The 21,083-nt window shown below is 40.9% G+C and overlaps 1 protein-coding gene across 8 annotated transcripts in view; it reads left to right on the forward strand.

Annotated features, from left to right (window-relative positions):
- LOC122551689 (solute carrier family 35 member F5-like) overlaps nucleotides 1-21,083 on the forward strand; it is a 107,678-nt gene that overhangs the window by 80,784 nt on the left and 5,811 nt on the right. For all 8 annotated transcript variants that reach the window (XM_043694011.1, XM_043694016.1, XM_043694014.1 and 5 more), the window contains one exon: nucleotides 3,392-3,546. In XM_043694011.1, coding sequence (XP_043549946.1) covers nucleotides 3,392-3,546 — 155 coding nt within the window. The remainder of the gene's footprint in view (nucleotides 1-3,391; nucleotides 3,547-21,083) is intronic.

The following is a 21,083-nucleotide window of genomic DNA, read 5'->3' on the forward strand; positions in this document are numbered from 1 at the left end:
TCAACCACATTTATTGTCAAAAAGTATAAGAGAAAGAATACTTTTTTAAAAATCTATGGTTTTTCAGGAAATCCACTTTCAGACATCTGTTTGCCACACTAAGTTGACTAGACACAGAGCTTTTATTCTGTTCTGTTGGCTAAAGTCCTTTTTCTGTGTTGACTCTTCCTTCTTGTGTACGATCAAAAATATCCTGAACTCCAATTGGCTTATTAGGTTATGATTAGTCTCAGGTTCGCTAAATAGTATGTGCACAAGTCTAAAAATAATTTTAAAATAATGATTACCTATTGTTGATACTTCTTACTATTAACTTGATTCATTCGTTGACAATACTTTTTTTTCCTCACCTTGCACTTGCTTCACTTTAAAATTGTGCCCTCTGGTTCTTGATCCAGTTACAAACAGGAACAGTTTCTCCCTATCGACTCTGTCCAACCATACATGATTTTGAAAATCTTTATCAAATATCCTCTTAACCTTCTCCTCTCCAGGGGAAAAGAATCCCAATTTCTGCAATCTTTCCTCTTAATTGAAATATTTCATCACTGGAACTATGCTTGTAAACCTCTTCTCCAGTGCATTCACATTCTTTGTATAGTGTGACATCTGAAATGTACACCGCAGTACCTCAACTGAAGTCTAACCAATGACTATTGTAAGTTCATCATAACCTCCTTGATCTTGCACCTTTTGCCCCTATAAACGAAGTCTGGGATATTGTATGCTTAATGAACAGATGCCTCTACCTGTCCTGCCCATTTAATTACTTATGTAAATACACACCCAGATCTCTGTTTTCCTGCACACACTTCAGAATAGTAGAGTCATAGAGATGTATAGTGCAGAAACAGATCCTTTCGTCCAGTCTGTCCATGCCAACCAGATATCCCAACCCAATCTCGTCCCACCTGTCAGTACCTGGCTCATATCCCTCCAAACCCTTCCTATTTATATACCCATTCAGATGCCTTTTAAATGTTGCAATGGTATCCGCCTCCACCATTTCCTCTGGCAGCTCATTCCATACATGCACCACCCTCTGTGTGAAAAAGTTGCCCCTTAGGTCTGCTTTATATGTTTTACACACACACTGTGTTCTTTGTCCCAAAGTGTATCACCTCATACCTCTCCATTTTGAACTTCGTCTGCCACCTATCCATCAACTCCACACTTGCCAATGTCATTTTGAAGTTCTCGTAGTGTTAGACTCAAAAGTGATAACTCCAAACCAAGGTTTAATTGGATGCAGCAATAAGCAATTGAAGGAAACTTCATGAAAAGAGGCTTAGTATAAAAGCAGCTTGTTTTGGCTGGAAGATAACCACAATGACCTTGCCTTGACTTGGGATCAGGCTGTTTTGCAGCAACACCTGTATATGCTTGTGACTACCAAGCATACAGGAATGCTTGGGAACGTACTCCGAATGACAATATAACATGGAACATTAGATTCAGAATAATATCAATAATGGGGACTTTTCCCAGATTGGGGAAACTTTAACCATTGGATTGGGGTTTTTGAGACCATGGTGAGGGAACCTTTCATCTTTGGACGAGGGCTCGCAAAACTGGGACCAGGGAAACTGAGAGAGCTCCAAGTGCCAGCCATCGCCCAGTACTCCCTGATCGGCAGAAGGCATTGAAACTCACTTGTCGAATATGTCTAAAGTAGTTCAGGCTAATAGATTCCCTCATGAGTTTGCATGTATCTGAATTGGATTAAGCTAATAAATTTGTTTTACATCAAAGCACACGTGTCTTGTATTCATTTTGATCAAGCCTTAAAGAACCCATTAGGCAGAGTCACCCTAACAATACAGTTCTAAGCTGTCTTCTGTCACAGGTTAGACTGTCCCAAGCTTTGTTTTCTGTAAAATTTGAAATTGTCCCCCACACACCAAGAACTAAATGATCCTTTCAGCCCAAAAATACCATTGAATATTATTCTGTTTCCTATCCCTCAATAAATTTTGTTTCCACAATATTACTGTCCCTTGTATTCCACAACTTATACTTTCTTTATGATTTTGTTGTTTGGCACTATATCGAACACCTTTTTAGGAGTCCCTGTCTACCACATCAGCAGTCTTGCACTTATCAACTTTCTCTGTTACTTAGCTTAAAAGAAATTCCAGCAATCCATGCTGACTGTCCCAAATCAATCCACGTTTTTCAGTGTGACGATAAATTCTATCCTGAATAATTGTTTCTAAAAGTTTCACCGCCACCAAACTTGATCTGATTGCTGGGTTTACTCTTCAACAAGAACACAATATTGGCAATTCTCCAATTCACTGCCATCACCTCAGACTATTCCAGGCTGATGTTCTGTATTCTACCTTCTGTAAACTTGAGATCATCTGATACACTGCCCATGTTCTATCTTACGCCAAATTACTTTTACTCATTTACCTCTATGCTTGCTGACCTGTCATGGTTCCAAATGTGGTAAGGCCTGGTTATTAAAACTCTCATTAACATTTTCAAATCCTTCCATATTCTTCCCCTTCATTATCTCTGAAAGACAGATAATAAGTGATTATTCTTTTAAAAGATCTGGAATTATATTATAGAACAAGTTTAATATTGTTTTGTATCGCTGGAAAACAATTTGTTGAAGCTTTTCATTGTGCTGTCATCACGACAAATTCACAATTCAAGGACAAAATCAACAATTATACTGTCTTGCCTTTGCCACTTATGAAATAGTCAGCAAATAATTAGCTTTTTCTGTAGTAGACTAAGAACTGAGCTATTCTGCCTATAAGTCTATTTGGATGATGCCTTATGGCTATCCTCAAAAATATTCTTTTTTGAAAAAGAAACAAAAAACTGCAGATGCTGAAAATAGAAATTGCTGGAAAAGCTCAGTATATCTGGCACATCTGTGGAGAAAAAGCAGAATTAACATTTCACGTTTAGTGTCCCTTCTTCAGAACCATCCCTTTTTCAACTAGATACAAAAGCATAGATCAGTTCGGCCAAATAATTTATTTTCATACTGTAGACACTATCTATTCCCTAAGAATCCCTAGCATTTGCTTCAAAGATGATAACTTGCATGTATATAATCCTTAGAATTCTGCTGGCCTTCCTGGAGCATAATGGTGATACTCTCAATATTTTCATATGTTAAAGGATGTTATATAAAGAATTATATCCCGTAATAAAGCAACATTATTGCACATGTGTAGTATTTTATGTATAATACTGTAAAATTGTAAAATGTATCTTGGCAATATCGTTAAACAAGTTTAACTTAAAACATAAATGAGGTTGAGAAAGAAGATATTTTAGAAGTCAGAAACATTTTGCAATGTGATCAATTAAATTGAACAAGATATTGCATTGTTTCAGAAAGTCTTATGTTTCATTTTTAATTTTTTAGGTGGAGTTTTCATGGTTATTATTTGCAGGATCGATTCCAGTCTTCCTCTCTTTCTTCATTGCAACACTTTTATGTCACTATAATAACTGGGATCCAGTAATGGTTGGCCTGAGGCGGATATTTGCATTTATATGCAGGAAGCATCGCATTCAGAGGTACTGTCTTTTTTTAATAGTATGTATGCTGCGAGTACTGATTGAAGATGAGAGCTCATTTAGAGCAATGTGGAGTCAAAAGTACTGTGTTATATTGTTGCAGTGCTCTTTCCATTGATACATGTTTTAGCTGTTAATGGCAGTAAAAAGACCACAAACATGCTTTAAAATAGCAATTAAAAATGATATTTACAATGATTTTGGGACATAAGAGAGCTATAAAAAAATTCATTTCTTACGACTGAAAGGACAGTGAAAGTTTGAGAGAAATTTCTTCATTCACTGTTGGTGGGACTTTGCCAGTATGATGTTGGGCTGCAGTGGAGTTTTATAAAGGTGCATTGAATACATAATTGAAGCATGAAGATACAGGATTACAGAGAAAACACATATGTAATGGTCCGAAGGGTATTTTCCTGTGTTGTAAATGCTTATGATTATAAATACAGTTGTACTGCTCACAGTTATGAAGCCTTCACTATTTCTGTTAAATAATAATGAGGTTGATAGTTAACTCTTGGATCAGTATATTCTGGTATTGAAGCTCCTCATCTCATTTTAGGGCCAATACTTACTTTGACAGAAGCAATATTCTATATATTTGAAGCCATGACTGACAATTAGCAATTATTGGCTGATTTACAGAATCATCCAATCCTGTTATCACTACCCTCTATAATCAGAAGACCTTGAGATCCATACTTGATTAGTCTGGTTGATAATATAGGCTGGAAACTTGCATTGAATTAACCATAACTCACCCATATCATTATCTCATTTTTTTCCTTTTGGTTTTTATTTAAAAGTTACACGTCAATCAGTTCTTCACCTCAAGCTGCAAGTTACTTGGATTAGTACTGGGCTACACTTTGTCAAATGTGACCTTGATATTAAGGGCAGGAGAAAGTAGGGACTGCAGATTCCGGAGGTCAGAGTCCAAGATTGTGGTGCTGGAAAAGCACAGCAGGTCAGGCAGCATCTGAGGAGCAGGAGAATCAATGTTTCTAGCATAAGCCCTTCCTGATGAAGGGCTTTTGCCCAAAACGTCAATTCTCCTGCTCCTCGGATGCTGCCTGACCTTGGTGTTAAGACCAGTCACTTTCGCAACATCTATGGTTTCAGCTGTTCTTTTGTCCATATTTGAATCAAGGCTTTACACAAAGCTATGTGTGAATGTGTTCTGTGAGGAAGATGAAATGTGGCTTTAAGAGGATTTGAGAGACTTAGTGAGTGGGCAAAAGTATGAAATACAATGTGGAAAAACATGAGATTCTCACTTGGTAATAGGAACAAACATGCAGAGTATTTCTTAACTGATAAGAGGTTAGAAGGTGTAGATGTCAAAAATGTGTCCTTGTCAAGAAGTCACTGTCAGATAACCTACAGGTACATCAAGAAATTAAGAAGACTAATGAAAAGTTAACTGGAGAGACAGACTAGCATCTGCCAGAAAGGTTGTGAATTTCCAGAGTGTGACAAAGATCGTTTCCAACAACAATATGTACTGAGTGACACAAAACAGAATTGGTATGATTTTTGAGAACATTTGTAGCTCAGGTTGAGGTTCACGTTGTAAGTTTGCTTGCTAAGCTGGTAGGTTTGTTTTCAGACGTTTCATCACCATACTATATAACATCATCAATGAGCCTCTGCTGAAGCACTGGTGTTATTTCCCACTTTCTATTTTTGTGTCTTGGTTTCTTAAGGTGGGTGATATCCTTTCCGATTCTTTTTCTCAGAGGAGAGTAGATGAGGTCCAAATCGCTGTGTTTATTAATGGAGTTCTTGGTTAGAACGCTTGACCTCTAGGAATTCCTATGTGTGTCTCTGTTTAGCTTGTCCTAAGATGGATGTGTTGTCCCAGTCAAAGTGGTGTCCTTCCTCATTTTGTATGTAAGGATACTAGTGATAGTGGGTCATGTCTTTTGGAGGCTGATGATGTTACCTAATATGTCTGGGAAAAAAAAGTTTCCAGCTCAGCGAGCAAATTTACACCTTGAACTTCAACCTGAACTGTAAATCTTCTCAAAAATTGCAAGCACCTATGGGTGCAATACGCTAAAACTAGCCTGAAGATAGGAAAGCAACACCATCCAACTGAGCGCCACCTGCAAACAACTGTACTTCCTACATGAATGTTTCAGGAATCAGGTACTACCAAAATGTCTTAAATGTGAACTACTGCTCAACACCCCACTAGTCAAAAGAATAGCAGAACAGAATGGCTGCAGAATGTTGCGAGAAATGGTTAACAATGCCCCCAATCGACTCCATAGATATAATCGGGAAATTTTGCGCCAAAAAACTTTATATACTAACGTGACAGACCATGAATGGTCAGACACACTAGCTTGAGCCATAAGCATCAAACATTAGCAAACATAGAAATTTTAAAAAACTTACCTTACAGGAAAAACTGGACAAACTCATAAAAAACAGAGACAAAATACCATGCAAGGATTGTGAAAAAACACTACGTCGGACAAACAGGCAGAAATCTAGTCACCAGGATACATGAATACCAACTAGCTACCAAAAGACACTACCCACTATCACTAGTATCCTTACAGAGGCTTGAATAAAAAACATATCAGACGAGCCACTAACAGATATGGAAAAAGCTATCCTAGTAAGAGGGTTAAACTAGAACTACAGAGATGTAGAAAAAAAGGACTTCCCAGCAGCATTAGATTCAACACTGAAGGACAATGGACTCTCAGAAGAAACCCAGACCATCAGACAGACAGCTGTACCAATACCAAGCGGCAAGAGGAAGGAAACACACACAACACACAGGAAAGGAAAGCCCGTGAAAGGCTGAAAAAAGACAAAAACATTGTAATCCTACCTGCACACAAAGGGCACATGACCGTCATTCTAAACAGAATGGAGTACATTGAAAAAGCGAAGGCACTGCTTGCAGATACTGACACTTACCAACAGGTGGCGATAGACCAGACTCCACAACTAGAAACCCCGTGTCACATCCACATTGAGAAGGCTTCAGAAATCAGGACAATTAAACAAGAAAGACTTCCAAAAAAAATAAAACGGGATGGATCCAACGCACCCTACTTCAACGGACTACCTAAAGTACACAAACCAGGGCCCCCCCCTCAGACCCATAGTCTCACTGCTTGGAACACCGACACACAGATTAGATTAGATTACATTACAGTGTGGAAACAGGCCCTTCGGCTCAACAAGTCCACACCGACCCGGTCGGGGCGCAACCCACCCATACCCCCACACTTACCCCTAACCTAACACTACAGGCAATTTAGCATGGCCAATTCACCTGACCTGCACATCTTAGGACTGTGGGAGGAAACCAGAGCACCCGGAGGAAACCCACGCAGACACGGGGAGAACGTGCAAACTCCACACAGTCAGTCGCCTGAGGTGGGAATTGAACCCGGGTCTCTGGCGCTGTGAGGCAACAGTGATAACCACTGTGCCACCGTGCCGCCCACAGTCAAGGAGCTCCACCAAAAACTGAAATACCTAGGAGAAGACTCATGCCACTTCATTCACTCCACCTAAGAATTCCTGAACACCATCAAAGACGCCAAGATAGAAGAGGACAAAATAATGGTGTCCTTTGATGTAACAGCCGTATTCACATCAATTGACATCAACCTGGCCAAAGAAACATGGGCTGCACTACTAGAGGAACCAAGGACACAAACACCAGACAGCATCAATTCCATTAGGAAGGACAACAACCACAAGCTAGTAGACCTGTGCCTCACCACCCACTTCATATTCAATAACAAAACTTACAAACAAATCAACAGAATGCCCATGGGATCACCGATATCAGGGTTCCTCGCAGAGGCAGTAATGCAAAGACTTGAACAAACAGCCCTCCCAACTATCCAACCCAAACATTGGTCCGCTACGTGGATGACATCTTTGTGATTACAAAACAAAACAAATCAGAGGAAACCTACAACACCATCAACAATATTCTTATTGGCATAAAATTCACAAAAGAAGAGGAGAACGACAACAGACTCCCATTCCTAGATGTCACAGTAGAACAAACAGTTAATGGAGAACTTCAAACCAGCATCTACAGGAAAAACAACATACACAGACCAAATGCTTAACTACAGAAGCAAACATCCCAAAACCCGGAGCTGCATCAGAACATTATTTCAATAAGCCACAACACACTGCAGCACCCAGGAACTACGAGCAGCTGAAGAATATTTCTATACAACGTATTCAGGAAGAACGGGTACCCAATAAACAGTCCGTCGATATCCCAACAACAAACCCAAACAAGCAAACACAACGTGCCCAGAAGCTCTAGCCACTTTACCTTACATCAAAGACATCTTGGAAATTAGTATCATGGTAGCCCATAAACCCACCAACACACTTAAACAACAGCTAATGAACCTGAAGGACCCTGTATAAACAACCGGCAAAACGAATGTCATTTACAAAATACCATGCAAGGACCGTTAAAAAAAACTACATTGGACAAACAGGCAGAAAACTAGCCACCAGGATACATGAACACCAACTAACTACCTAAAGACTTGACCCATTATCACCAGTATTTTACATATAGACGAGGGAGGACACACTTTGACTGGGACAACACATCCATCGTAGCTAAACAGAGACATGCACGAGAATTCCTAGAGGCCTGGCATTCTAACCGGAACTCTCTCAATAAATACATCGATTTAGACCCCATCTACCATTCTCTGAGAAAAAGACCCAGAAATTACATCACCCACCTAAGAAACCAAGACACATAACAGAAAGATAGCCATGACACCAATGCTTCACCAGAGGCTCACTGATGATATTACCTAGCATGGTGACGAAACATCTGAAAAAAACTTTCCAGCTCAGCAAGCAAACTTACGACCAAAGAATTGGTATAAATGGGCAAGTACTCAAACTGGCAAGACATGATCAGTGGTTTCTTACAACAATCTATGTTCGGGTCTCAGTTATTCACAATATTCATTTTTGACTTGGAAAATGGCATAAAAAATCAAATATCCAAATTTGCTGATGACACAAAGTTTGGCAGTATTAGATTAGATTTTAGAATAGATTACATTACAGTGTGGAAACAGGCCCTTCGGCCCAACAAGTCCACACCGACCCGCCGAAGCACAACCCACCCATACCCCTACATTTATCCCTTACCTAACACTACGGGCAATTTAGCATGGCCAATTCACCTGACCTGCACATCTTTGGACTGTGGGAGGAAACCGGAGCACCCGGAGGAAACCCACGCAGACACTGGGAGACCGTGCAAACTCCACACAGTTAGTTGCCTGAGGCGGGAATTGAACCCGGGTCTCTGGCGCTGTGAGGCAGCAGTGCTAACCACTGTGCCACCATGCTGCCCATTATAGACAGTGTTGACAATATCATAAAATTACAACAGGATAGTGATTGATTAGGTGAATGAGCAAAGTAGTCACAGGTGGACTTTAATGTAAGTAAGTGAGAGGTTATCCAATTTGGCCCCAAAATGATTTTTTTTAAGAAGACACAAAGTTAAATATGTTAGATGTCTAATGAGATTTGTGGGTTTCAGGTGCATAGCTCTTTGAACTGCCATAAATACGTGTAGAAAATAGTCAAGAAAGCTGATGGAATGCTGTCCGCCATATGTAAATGGCTTGATTATAAAGGTGCAGACATCATGCTAAAGTTATACAAAACCCTTAGTTAGACCCCACTTGGAGTACTGTGAGCAGATCTGGGTGCCTCACCTTAGGAAGGATGTTTTGACCCTGGAGGGAGTTCAACACTGGTTTATAAGGATGATACCCAGACTTCAGGGGTTCAGTTATGAGAGGAGATTAAATAAATTAGGCCTCAATTCTCTAGAACTTAAAAGGTTAAGGGGTGATCTAATCGAGATCTTCAGAATATTTACAGGGAAAGACGGGGTAGATAAAGATAAACTGTGACCACTGATTGAAGATTCTAGAACCAGGGAGTATAATCGAAGAATTAGGGCCAGTTCATTCAGGAGAGATGTTAGAAAGGGCTTCGTGAAGAGTATAGTAAAGTTTGGAACACTTTTCCTCAAACAGTGATTCTAGTTCAATTGTTAAAATTGAAATAGATGAATTTTTAATAAGCAAAGTTATCTCATGATAGGGGCCCAAGGCAGACAAATAGAGTTAGGCCACAAACCAGCAATAATCTTAATGAGTAGCAGAACAGGCTCGATGGGCTGAATGGCCAACTCCTGTTCCTGTGTTCCTATGATCATGCCCTAGGCACTTCTCTGCATCTACCCTGTGAAGTCCTCTGGGAGACCTGAAAGTTTAAATAAGGTTGCCTCTCACTCTTCTAAATTCCAGTGAGCACAGGGGCAACCTACTCAACCTCTCATAAGCAAGTCTGTCCATACCCAAAATCAACCCAGTGAACCTTCTCTGGACTGTCTCCAGTATATCCATTCTCAGATGAGGGAATCAAAACTGTTCGTAGTATTTCCAAGTATGAGCTAAAGCTGGTTGGAGTCATACTGGCACAAAGGAAAATGGTAGTAGTTATTGCAGGCCAGTCATCATATCTCCAGGACGACTCTGGAGAAATTCCTTAGGATAAGGCCCAGGCCCAACCATCTTCTGATCCTTTATCAACAACCTTTCCTCCATTGTAATTTCAGAAGTGAGGGTGTTGCTGACTATTGCACAGTTAACCTTGCAGCAGCCATTGGGAAAATGCTGGAATTCATTATTAAGAAAGTATTAGGAGGAGTTTAGGCAATCAGTCGAAGCTTTTCCAATTTGGAAGGTAGGGTAGAAAAATGAAATATGGTTTAACTGCAGAATGCTGCAGTACAGAGAGATGCACATAAACTACAAGGAAATAGAGTATAAAAGTAGACCTATTTTGTGCAAATGTGCATGCCATTGGTGAGACCACACCCAGAATACAAGGTGCAGTTTTGATGTTCTGATTTATTAAGGATACGCTTGTATCAAAGCAATTCAGAGCAAGTTCACGAGAGTGGTTCCTGAAACGAAGAGACTGTTTTATGAGGAAAGGTTAATCAGGTTATACTGTATTCATTGCTGTTTGGAAGAGTAACAGTTGATCTTTTCAAGCAAATATGATTCTGAGGAGGCATGACAGGTTTGACAATGAAATATTTTTTCTGTTTGGGAGAGGGGGTAATCCAGAACAAGGAGGAATAGTTTAGGAATAAGATATTTCCCGTTTCAGATTGAGAGGATTTTCTTCTCTCAGAAGAATGAATAATCTTTAGAATTCTGCTTTCTGGAAAATGTTGGAGGCTGGCTCACATGATATATTCAAGGCTGAATTGAACAGTTTTTGATCTATAAGACAGTCCAAGATTATGGGAGAAGGCAGGAGGTTAGAACTGAGACCACAATCTGATCATCTATGATCTTGTAAAATAGTGGGGCAAGCTCCAGGAGCCATTTGACCTACTTCTGTTCGATATGCATTGTTAGAATCATGAATCATACAATTTTACAGTACAGAAGGAGGCCATTTGTTCCATACTGTCTATACCTGCTCCTGAAAGAGCTCCAGCTAGACCCACTGCCTAGCCCTATCTCCATAACCCTCTAAAATCATGACTTTCAAATATATATCCAACTTTCTTTGAAATGTCTTATGGAATCCTCCTCCATCACTCTCTCAGGCAGCACATTCCAAATCCTAACAACTTTGAGTAAAGAAGCTTCTCCTCGTCTCAGTCTTAACTCTTTTACTGACAATCTCGAAATTGTGACTGCTAGTTTCTGGCAGACCAACAGAATATCCTTCTTTAGCCTGTCAAAATTGTTCATAATTTTGAACACCTCCGTAAAGCCAGCTTTTAATCTTCTCTGCTCAAAGGTGAATAAGCCCAATCACCCTAATCTTCCCTTTAATCTAACATCTTTCATTCCCGATATTATTCTAGTACATCTTCTTTGAACTCTCTCATGAGCTTTAACATCCTTCCTTAAATAAGGTGCCTGAAGACAAATACTCCGAATGTGATGTGACCAATGATTTGTAGAGGTGTAGTATCTCTTAGAGTCATAGAGATGTACAGCACAGAAACAGACCCTTCGGTCCAACTCATCCATGCCAACCACCCAATCTAGTCCCATTTGCCAGCACTTGGCCCATATCCCCCTAAACCCTCCCTCTTCATTTACCCATCCAGATGTCTTTTAAATAATGTAGTTGTACCAGCCTCTAACACTTCCTCTGACAGCTCATTCCATACACGCACCTCCCTCTGCATGAAAAAGTTGCCCCTTAGGTCCCTTTTATATCTTTCCCCTATCACTCTAAACCTATGCCCTCTCGTTCTGGACTCCCCCACCCCAGAGAAAAGACTTTGTCTATTTATCCTATCCAAGACCGCATGATTTTATAAACCTCTATAAGATCACCTCTCAGCCTTTGACGCTCCAGGGAAAACAGCCACAACCTATTCAGCCTGTCCCTATAGCTCAAATCCTCCAACCCTGGCAACATCCTTGTAAATCTTTTCTGAACCCTTTCAAGTTTCACAACATCTTTCCGATAGGAAGGAGACCAGAATTGCACACAATATTCCAGAACTTCTTTGTTTTTATACTCTCTATCTCTATTCATAAACCCAAGGATCCTATAACAATTTTTAAACTTGCCTGACCACCTTCAGAAAATCATGCACATGAACCCCAAGGTCCCTCTGCTCCTGTACTCCCTCAAGTTAGAGCATTGAGCCTGTATTGTCTCTCCATGTTTCTTCTATTAAAATGCATTACCTCACATTTCTCTGCATTATAACTCATTTACCAGGTCTGCCCACTGAGCCAACTTGTCAGTGTCCCTCTGAAGTTGCTCATCATCATCCTCATAATTCCTTATTCTCCCTAAGTTTGCATAGGTTATATATTTAGTGATTTTTGCCTTCAACACTCATTTCCAAACTATTTACATAAATCAGGAAGAGGAAAGGTCCCAACACTGATTCTGGGGAAAATCATTTTCACCTCATGTCCAACCTGAGAAATGCCCATCTATACCTACCCTGTCCTTTCGCCAATTTATAATCCATGTTGCCAAGGACCCATCAATCCCAAACATTTCTACACTCATAGAATCCTAGCAATACAGAAAGAAGCCATTTAGTCTATTGAGTCTACACCCTGAAGAGCATCCCACCCAGGCCCAGACCCCCACCCTATCCCAATCACCCCACATTGATAATCCACCTAGCCTACACCATCCTGGACACTATAGGCCAATTTAGCAAAGCTAATTTACCTCGCCTGCACATGTTTGAACTGTGGGAGGAAATCCACGTAGACACCTGGAGAACATGCAAACTCCTCATCCAAGACAGTTATCTGAGGCTGGCTTAGAACTCGGGTCACTGGTGCTATGAGGCAACAGTGCTAGCCACTGTGCTGCCCTAATTTGCTAGCCAACCTGTCATGTGGCACCATATCAAATGCTTTCTGAAAGTTCAAATATACATCTACAGCACAATGCTCATCCACTCTTGTGTTACCTCATCAAAAGAACTCAATTAAATTTGCTAGGTATGACCTGCCCTTGACAAAGCCATGTTGACTGTCTAGTATCAACTTATTTTTCTCTAAGTGTACATTTATCTTATCCTGTATTGTGGCCTCCATCAGTTTTCCTACTATTAACATCAAGCTAGAGGTCTGTCGTTTCCTAGGTTATCCTTTGTCCCTTTCTTAAGCAACAGTGTCACATTTACAATCCTCCAGTTTGCCAGGACTAACACTGTGTTTGGAGAAACCTAGAAAATTTCTGTCAACAGCTCCTCAATTTGCTCCCTTAACATTTTGGTCTAGGATGCATCCCATCTGGGCCTGACAACTTCTCTACTTGGAGTTCTGCCAGCCTTTTTAGTACCTTCTCTTTATCTTTCACTATCCTGTTAAATTGCTCAGCATCCCCATTTCAATGAGGGCATTGTCACTATCTTCTAATCTGGTGAAGACAGAAGCAAAATATTCATTTTGTATCTCTGCAATATCCTTTGCTTCAGTGCGCAGTTTACCTTGCTTGTTTGGAATGTGCCCCTCTCTATCTTTCACTAATCTTTTACTATTATTATGTTTGAAGAATATTTGTTTTAGCGCAACCTGCCATCTTTTCCTCATGCTTCCTCTCAGCCTTCCTTATTCCAACCTTAGCCTCTCTTCTGCATTTAAGACACTGTTTCTTATTTCTATTACTATTAAAATTCCGGTGTGCATCATATGCCTCCTTTTTCTTCCTTATTTTCTCATCAATATCCTTAGTCACCCAGGGTATTCTAGATGTGGATATTTATTTCTCTGGGGCATGTATTAGCTTGTACCCTATTCATCTCCCTTTTGAAATTCTCCCATTTTTCATCTACTGTTTTATCCACCAAAGTGTATTTCCAATCAATATGCTCCAGTTCAATTTTTAGACCCCTAAAATCTGCCCTTTTCCAGTCTGGGATCTTAATAATCGACTGATTTTTATCCTTTTCCAACTTAATATTGAACCTTATTATGTTATGATCACTTTCTCAAATTCTCCTCCACATTGACATTCAACATTTGGGCTGCCTCATTTCCCAGGACCAGATACAGTGCAACCCTGTCCCCAGTAGGGTTAGAAATGTACTGCTCCAGAAAATTCTCCTGCAGACATTGCGGGAATTTCTCCCCTTTCCTGCCTCATCTTTGTCCCAGTTTACACAAGTATAATTGAAATTATCGCTATCACAATCATACTTGTCCTGCAGGTGTCCATAATCTGCCTACAAATACTGTCTTCTCCTTCCTCCCCACTATTTGGAGATCTATAATATGTACCTAATAAGGTCACTGCTCCCTTTCTGTTTCTCACCTCCACCCATAAGTTACTCAGGAATTATATCTCATTCAAGAGCAGTGTCGCTGTCTTTGATCAAGATGCTACATCTCCTCCCCTTTTACCCACCCTGTTTCTACTAAAAGCCTTATACCCCTGGATGTTAAGTATCCAGTCCTGTTCTGGGCTTGAGCCATGTTTATTCAATGGTAGTATGTCATAACCCATAGAGCAATTTCGGCTTCCAGTACCCCAGTTTTGTTCTCTACATGCCGTGCATTTATATACTTGCAATTTAACCCTGCTCTTACCTCTTTCTTGCCAGTGGGAGGAGATTATTTCTTTGTTCCCTGTCAATACTGAATCCTTCCCTTCCTTCCTTTTTCCCATTCGCCATCATCTCTCTTTTGCCCTCTCTGGTATATCCAAAACATTTATCAACCCACCCCTCCCACCTTATAAGTTTTAATCCATTCCACCACAGCCAGGAGATTAGTTGCTTTTCAGATCAGGTGAAGCCCTTCTCAACAGCTTTCTCCTTTTCCAAAAATGATCCCAATGTCCCAAAAGTCTAAACCTCTCTCTTGTACACCACCGTTCAAGTCACACATTGAACTCCCTAAAGCTGCCTTTGCCTAAGTGGAGAAGCTCATGGCCTATGTGTTGTTGGGGTTTAGCTGATTGGCATTCATTAACTATAACAATCTTCGTTTAGTTGCAATCCACTAAATATTGCAATCTTGTGCAAACTTAAGCACAAGAAAGTATATTGAATCATTCATCTAGAAAATCTGTGAGATGACAAAAACTGTGCAAAGTCCTGTGTCTGTAGACAGCAGAGTGAATAACTTTACTTGTTCAACTAATATAATGGGCAGCGCAATTATTAAACTCCAGAGTGTTGTTTTAATGAAATGTTATGTGTAGCCTGCCAAAGGGAAGTTAACCATAAGGTTAAATTATGAGATTAAACACTTGACCTAGATTTGCAATTTGCATTTTTCTCTTCTAAAATGTAATTGCATATCTCCTTTATTAATTTTGTTAAATTAATCAAGAAGGAGGATATATTCCCATGTCAACTCTAGGGTTTGTCACCATTGTTGTAAGTCTAGTTGGTCTATTTTTAGCATGCTCTTGAACTTATTCATCAATTTAAACTGACTTCTCTAAATTAAAAAAAATGTACTTGAAGTGTTCATCCATTTAAGTTTGTCAGTAAAGTACATTTGTGTGCATTTGTAATGTCATCACATTAAAATTAAATAATCAGGAAAGAAAAGCTATATTTTTACAGTTGCCGCAATAGTTTACTATGAAGTTTTGGAAAGCTCTGAGCATCCCAGATTTTATTCTGAGTTGGTACTGACTCCCAGGCAAAATTTTAGACCTGATCAGGATCTCGGCTGCTGGCTTGTAAACCACCGAGAGCTCTGGTTGCCTCTTTTCAGGAATGTTCGTGCTAATCTGTTCTACTCAGGCACTTGACAGACTTGGGGCTTAAGTCTAGGATTAGAAACTCATTTATTGAAATTTTTTTAAAAGGAGATATTTATCTCTATCAGTATGACAACATGATAAATCGCACATCAGTGGTGAGTAATGACTGTGAAGAAGGATCACAAGGAAGGCTCAGCAGTAAGAGCAGGTGTGTGGCTTTTGGCAGACTTGCTCCCCCACAAATGCCTTTTGAATGAGTAACCCCCATCCTACCGGGGAGACCTGCAAATAACTGGCACACATTTCCCTGTCATGCTTGCCAAATGTGGATGTGCCGGTGTTGGATTGGGTGGACAAGGTCAGAAGGCGCACGGTGGCTCAGTGGTTCGCACTGCTGCCTCATAGTGCCAGGGACCCAGGATCAATTCCCACCTCAGGCAACTGTCTGTGTAGAATTTGCACATTCTCCCTATGCCTGCGTGGGTTTCCTCCGGGTATTCCGGTTTCCTCCTACAGTCCAAAGATGTGCAGGTTAGGTGAATTGGCCGTGCTAAATTGCCCTTAGTGTTAGGTGCATTAGTCAGGGGTAATGTAGGAGAATGGGTCTGGGTGGGTTGCTCTTCAGAGGGTCGATGTGGACTTGTTGGGCCAAAGGGCCTGTTTCCACACTGTAGGGAATCTAATCTAAAAAAAACACCAGGTTGTAGTCCAACAGGTTTATTTGAAATGACAAGCTTTCGGTGCACTGCTCCTTCGTCAGGTGAAGTAAAGAAAAGCAGACAAGCACAGAATTTATAGGCAGAGAGTTCAGTAAACAGATAGATCAAAAGATCATATAAATGGTGTGAGTAGAGTGTTGATAGGCTGAATATTAAGTCTCTGCAGGTGACCAAAAGCCAACAGCTGAATAGCAAGTAAAGAGATGACCTATAGTCTGATTAATTGAGTCAGAGAGATAATTCCAACAAACTAAAAATAACGTAGTGCTGCAGACAAACAAAATGACAGGAATAAAATGATATGTACAAGGGTTACGTGCTGAGGATCTAACCAAAGTAACAAGTGATCTAAAACCATACAAATTAAATAATGTAGAGAGATCATAACAAGTTATCAATGTGCTGGTATCAAAATAGGACAGTAAGGAAGATTTTACAAATACAGAACAATATGGTGGGTTACATGTAGCGTGATGTGAATCCAGGTTCGCGGTTGAGGCCGTCTTCATTAGCTATCCGTTTCTGCTCGGCGATTCCATGATGTTGTGTATCTCAAAAGCCACCTTGGAAGACGCTTACAGGAAGTTTGGAGGCTGACTGTCCTTATCCGCTGATGTTTTCCTTAACCAGGAAGGAACATCCCTGTCTGGCGATTGTTGTGTGGTGTCCATTCATCCGTTGTCATAGCATCTGCATGGTCTCACTAAGATACCATGCCTCAGAACGTCCTTACCTGCAACATATGAGATAGACAACATTGGCTGAGTCCCGTGAGTATCTGGTGTGTACCTGGTGGGTGGTGTCCCCACACGTGATGGTAGTATCCATGTCAATGGTCTGACATGTCTTGTAGAGGTTGCCATGGCAGGGTTGTGCGGTGCTGTGGTCTATGTTGTCCTGAAGGCTGGGTAATTAGCTGCGAACAATGGTCTGTTTAACGTTTGGTGTTTGTTTGAAGAGACGTTGGGGCGTAGGGATGATCTTGGCAAGATGTATGTCCTCATCGATGACATGTTGAAGGGTGCGAAGCACATGGCATAGTCTATCTGCTCCGGGGAAGTACTGGAAGATGAAGGGTACTTTGTCAGTCTTGTCCTGTGTCTGTCTTCTGAGGAGGTCATTGCGGTTTTTCAGTGTGGCGTTTTGGAACTGGTGATTGATGAGTTGAGCATTGTATCCCGTTCCAATTAAGGCATCTTTCAGCATCTTTAGGTGTGCGTCACATTCCTCTTTGGCTGAGCAGATCATGTGTATACACAGGGCTTGTCCGTAGAAAATGGCTTCTTGAACATGTTTAGGGTGGAGGCTAGAGAAGTGTGTCATCGTGAGGTTATCCATGGGCTTGTGGTCGAGTGAGGTACTGAGTTGTCTATCCTTGAAGGAATTGGGTGTGTCCAAGAATGAGACTGATTCTGAAGCGTAGTCCATGCTAAATCTGATGGTGTGATGAAACTCGTTGATAATGTTTTATAGTTGTTTCAGTGATTCTTCGTGACAACTCCAGAGGTGGAAAATGATGTTGCTGTATCTGGTGTTTAGCATTGATTGGAGGTCCTGTGCAGCATAGAAGTTGTGCATGAACTTATACAAAAAAAGGTTGGTGTATTGGGGTGCAAATTTGGTCCCCAAGGTTGTTCCGTGTGACTGGAAAAAGAACTGCTTACTGAAGGTGAAGACAAGGATGAAACGGATGAGTAGTAGGATGCCATCTGGAAATTGGCAGTTGGTGCCGTTGCAGTGATGCACTTATCTTGGGGGATGCTGGGATAGAGTGCCAATACGTCCATTGTGAGGAGGAATGTTCTGGGTTTGACTGGTCTGTGGAGTTTCTGTCAGAAGTCTGTGGTGTTGTGACAGAAAGTGGAGGTTCCTTGTACAATGGGTTTCAAGATGCACTTGACATAATCAGAGCAGTTCTCTCACAGGGTCCTGTTGCTTGATGTGATGGGACGACCAGGTGTGTTGACTTTGTGTCTTTGGAAGGCAGTAGAAGTCTCCTATGGGAGATGTACGTGCGATGAGGGTGCATAGAACAGGTGTGTATCAAAGGTCTTGATCACCAATGTGTTCACAGTCACTCACCATCTGACATTTTTGATAACCTGCAGAGACTTACTGTTAAGCCTATTGACACTCTACTCTCCCATTTATATGATATTTTGATCTCTCTGCCCATAAATTCTGTACCTGTCTGCTTTTCTTCACTTCACATGAAAAAGGAGCAGCACTCCAAAAGCTTATGATTTTAAATAAGCCTGTTGGACTATAACCTGGTATCATGTGACTTCTCACCATGCTTGCCAAATCACAAGGCACCTGTCTGTCACTGATTTAACACTAACAACAGGGGGATGAGATCCTGAAGTAGGCATTAAATGCCTACTTTAGAGCCTAAATTGGCAACAGGGCCAATTTGTTTGTTCATGGGCCATCCCACTGCAGACTTAATCCACCTGACATTCAGACATGTCAACCCTGCAAAGTCCTCCTTGCTAACATCTGGGGCTTCTGTCAAATTTGGGAATGCTGCTCCATGGGCTAGTTGAGCAAGGTTCTGACCATAGCCATGCTCACAGAATCGTAGTTCACACTACACAAAGGAGTGTCATCATCATCGCAGGGATGTGCTGTCCAGATACAACAGACCCACCAACGGTGGCACACAGTTGGAGAAATGATAGGTTTTTCTGGGAGTCTTCAACATTAAGTTCAGACATCATGAGGTGTCATGACATCAGGTGAAAAGTGGGCAAAGAAACCACCTGCAGAAAAGCTAATTGTAACCCAATCAGTCTGTTCTCAATCATCAAGGTGATGGAAGGGGTCATCAACAGTGCCATCAATTGGCACTTAATCAACAATAAACTGGTCACTGATCTAGGTTTATATTCACACAGCTGAAAAGAGCTACACTCAAGATGTAAGCATTTGACCACACGTGATATCAAGGAGCCCTAGCAAAACTGGAGCTGATGGAAATTTGGGACAAACTCTCTGCTGGTTGGAGTCATACCAGCACAAACAAAATGGTTGTGGTTGTTGGAGGCTAATCATCTCAGCTACAGTATATCTCTGCAGGAGTTCCTCGGGGACATTACCTTAGTCCAACCATTGTCAGCTGTTTCATCAATGACGTGCTTTCCTCCATTGTAAGGCCAGAAGTATGGATTTTCACTGATGATTGCACAATATTTGGCACCATGGGCTAAGAAGTGGCAGTTAGAGTTTAATTTGGATAAATGTGTGGTATTGTGTTTTGGTAAACCAAACAAGGCCAGGACTTATACAGTTAATGGTAGTGCCTTGGGTAGTGTTGTAGAACAAAGAGACCTAGTGGTTCGGGTACATAATTCTTTGATATTTGCATCACAGGTGGACAGTATGATTAAGAAGGCATTTTGCATGCTTGCCTTCATTGCTCAGACCTTGAGTATAGGAGTTGGGATGTCATGTTGAGATTGTACAGAATGTTGGTGAGGCCTCTTCAGGAGTAGTGTGCACTGTTTTGGTCACCCTGTTACAGGAAGGTTATTATTGAACTGAAGATGGTTCAGAAAAGACTTATCTGGATGTTGCAAGGTTAGAGGGTTTGAGTTATAAAAATAAACTGGATAGGCTGGGACTTATTTCATTGGAGCATAGAATGTTGAGGGGTAAACTGAAAGAGGTTTATAAAATCATGAGGAGCATAGATAAGGTGAATAGCAAAGGTCTTTGCCCTAACATAGGTGAGTTCAAAACTCGGAATATTTCTAAGGTGAGAGGAGAAAAATTTAAAAGCATATGAGGGGCAACTTTTATACACAGAGAGTGGTTAGTGTGTGAATGAACTGCAAGAGGAAGTGCTGGATGCAGGTACAATTACAATATTTAAAAGAGAAATACATGAATAGAAAAGTTAAGAGGGATATGGGCCAAATGGAGGCAGGTGGGAATGGTTTTGTTTGGGAATATGGTCGGCATGGGCTAGTTGGACTGAAGGGTCTGAACCATGATGCATGATTCAATCACCATTCATGATTCCTCAGGCACAGAAGCAGTCTGTGTCTAAGTGCAGCAGGATTTAGATATCACTTAGACTTGAGCTGAATGTGGCACATAGTATTGAACCAGATGTGCCAGGTAATGATCATCTCCAATAAAAGAGAATCCAACCTTCACTCCTTGATATTCAATGGCATTATCATTGCTGAATATCTGGTTACAATAGACCAAAAATTGAAGTGGACTAACCACATAAATTCTGTGGTTACAAGAGCTGGTCAAAATCTGTCCACATCCACTAGGCCCGAACCAGGAGTGTGGTGGAATACTCCTACTTGCCTGGGTAGATATAGCTCCAACAAGGCTCAAGACGTTTGACATTACCCAGGAACCAGCTTGTTTGGTGCCCTTTCACATACTTTCAGTATTCAATCCCTACACAATCAACACAGTCTTGTACCATCTACAAAGTGCATTGCAACACTTCACCAAAGGTCCTTTGACCTTGCCAACAGCATTTGAAAAAGGACAGCTCACCACCATCCTCTCAATCGAAAA

This window comes from Chiloscyllium plagiosum, chromosome 7 (genome assembly GCF_004010195.1).
Source record: "Chiloscyllium plagiosum isolate BGI_BamShark_2017 chromosome 7, ASM401019v2, whole genome shotgun sequence".
Lineage (NCBI taxonomy): Eukaryota > Metazoa > Chordata > Chondrichthyes > Orectolobiformes > Hemiscylliidae > Chiloscyllium > Chiloscyllium plagiosum.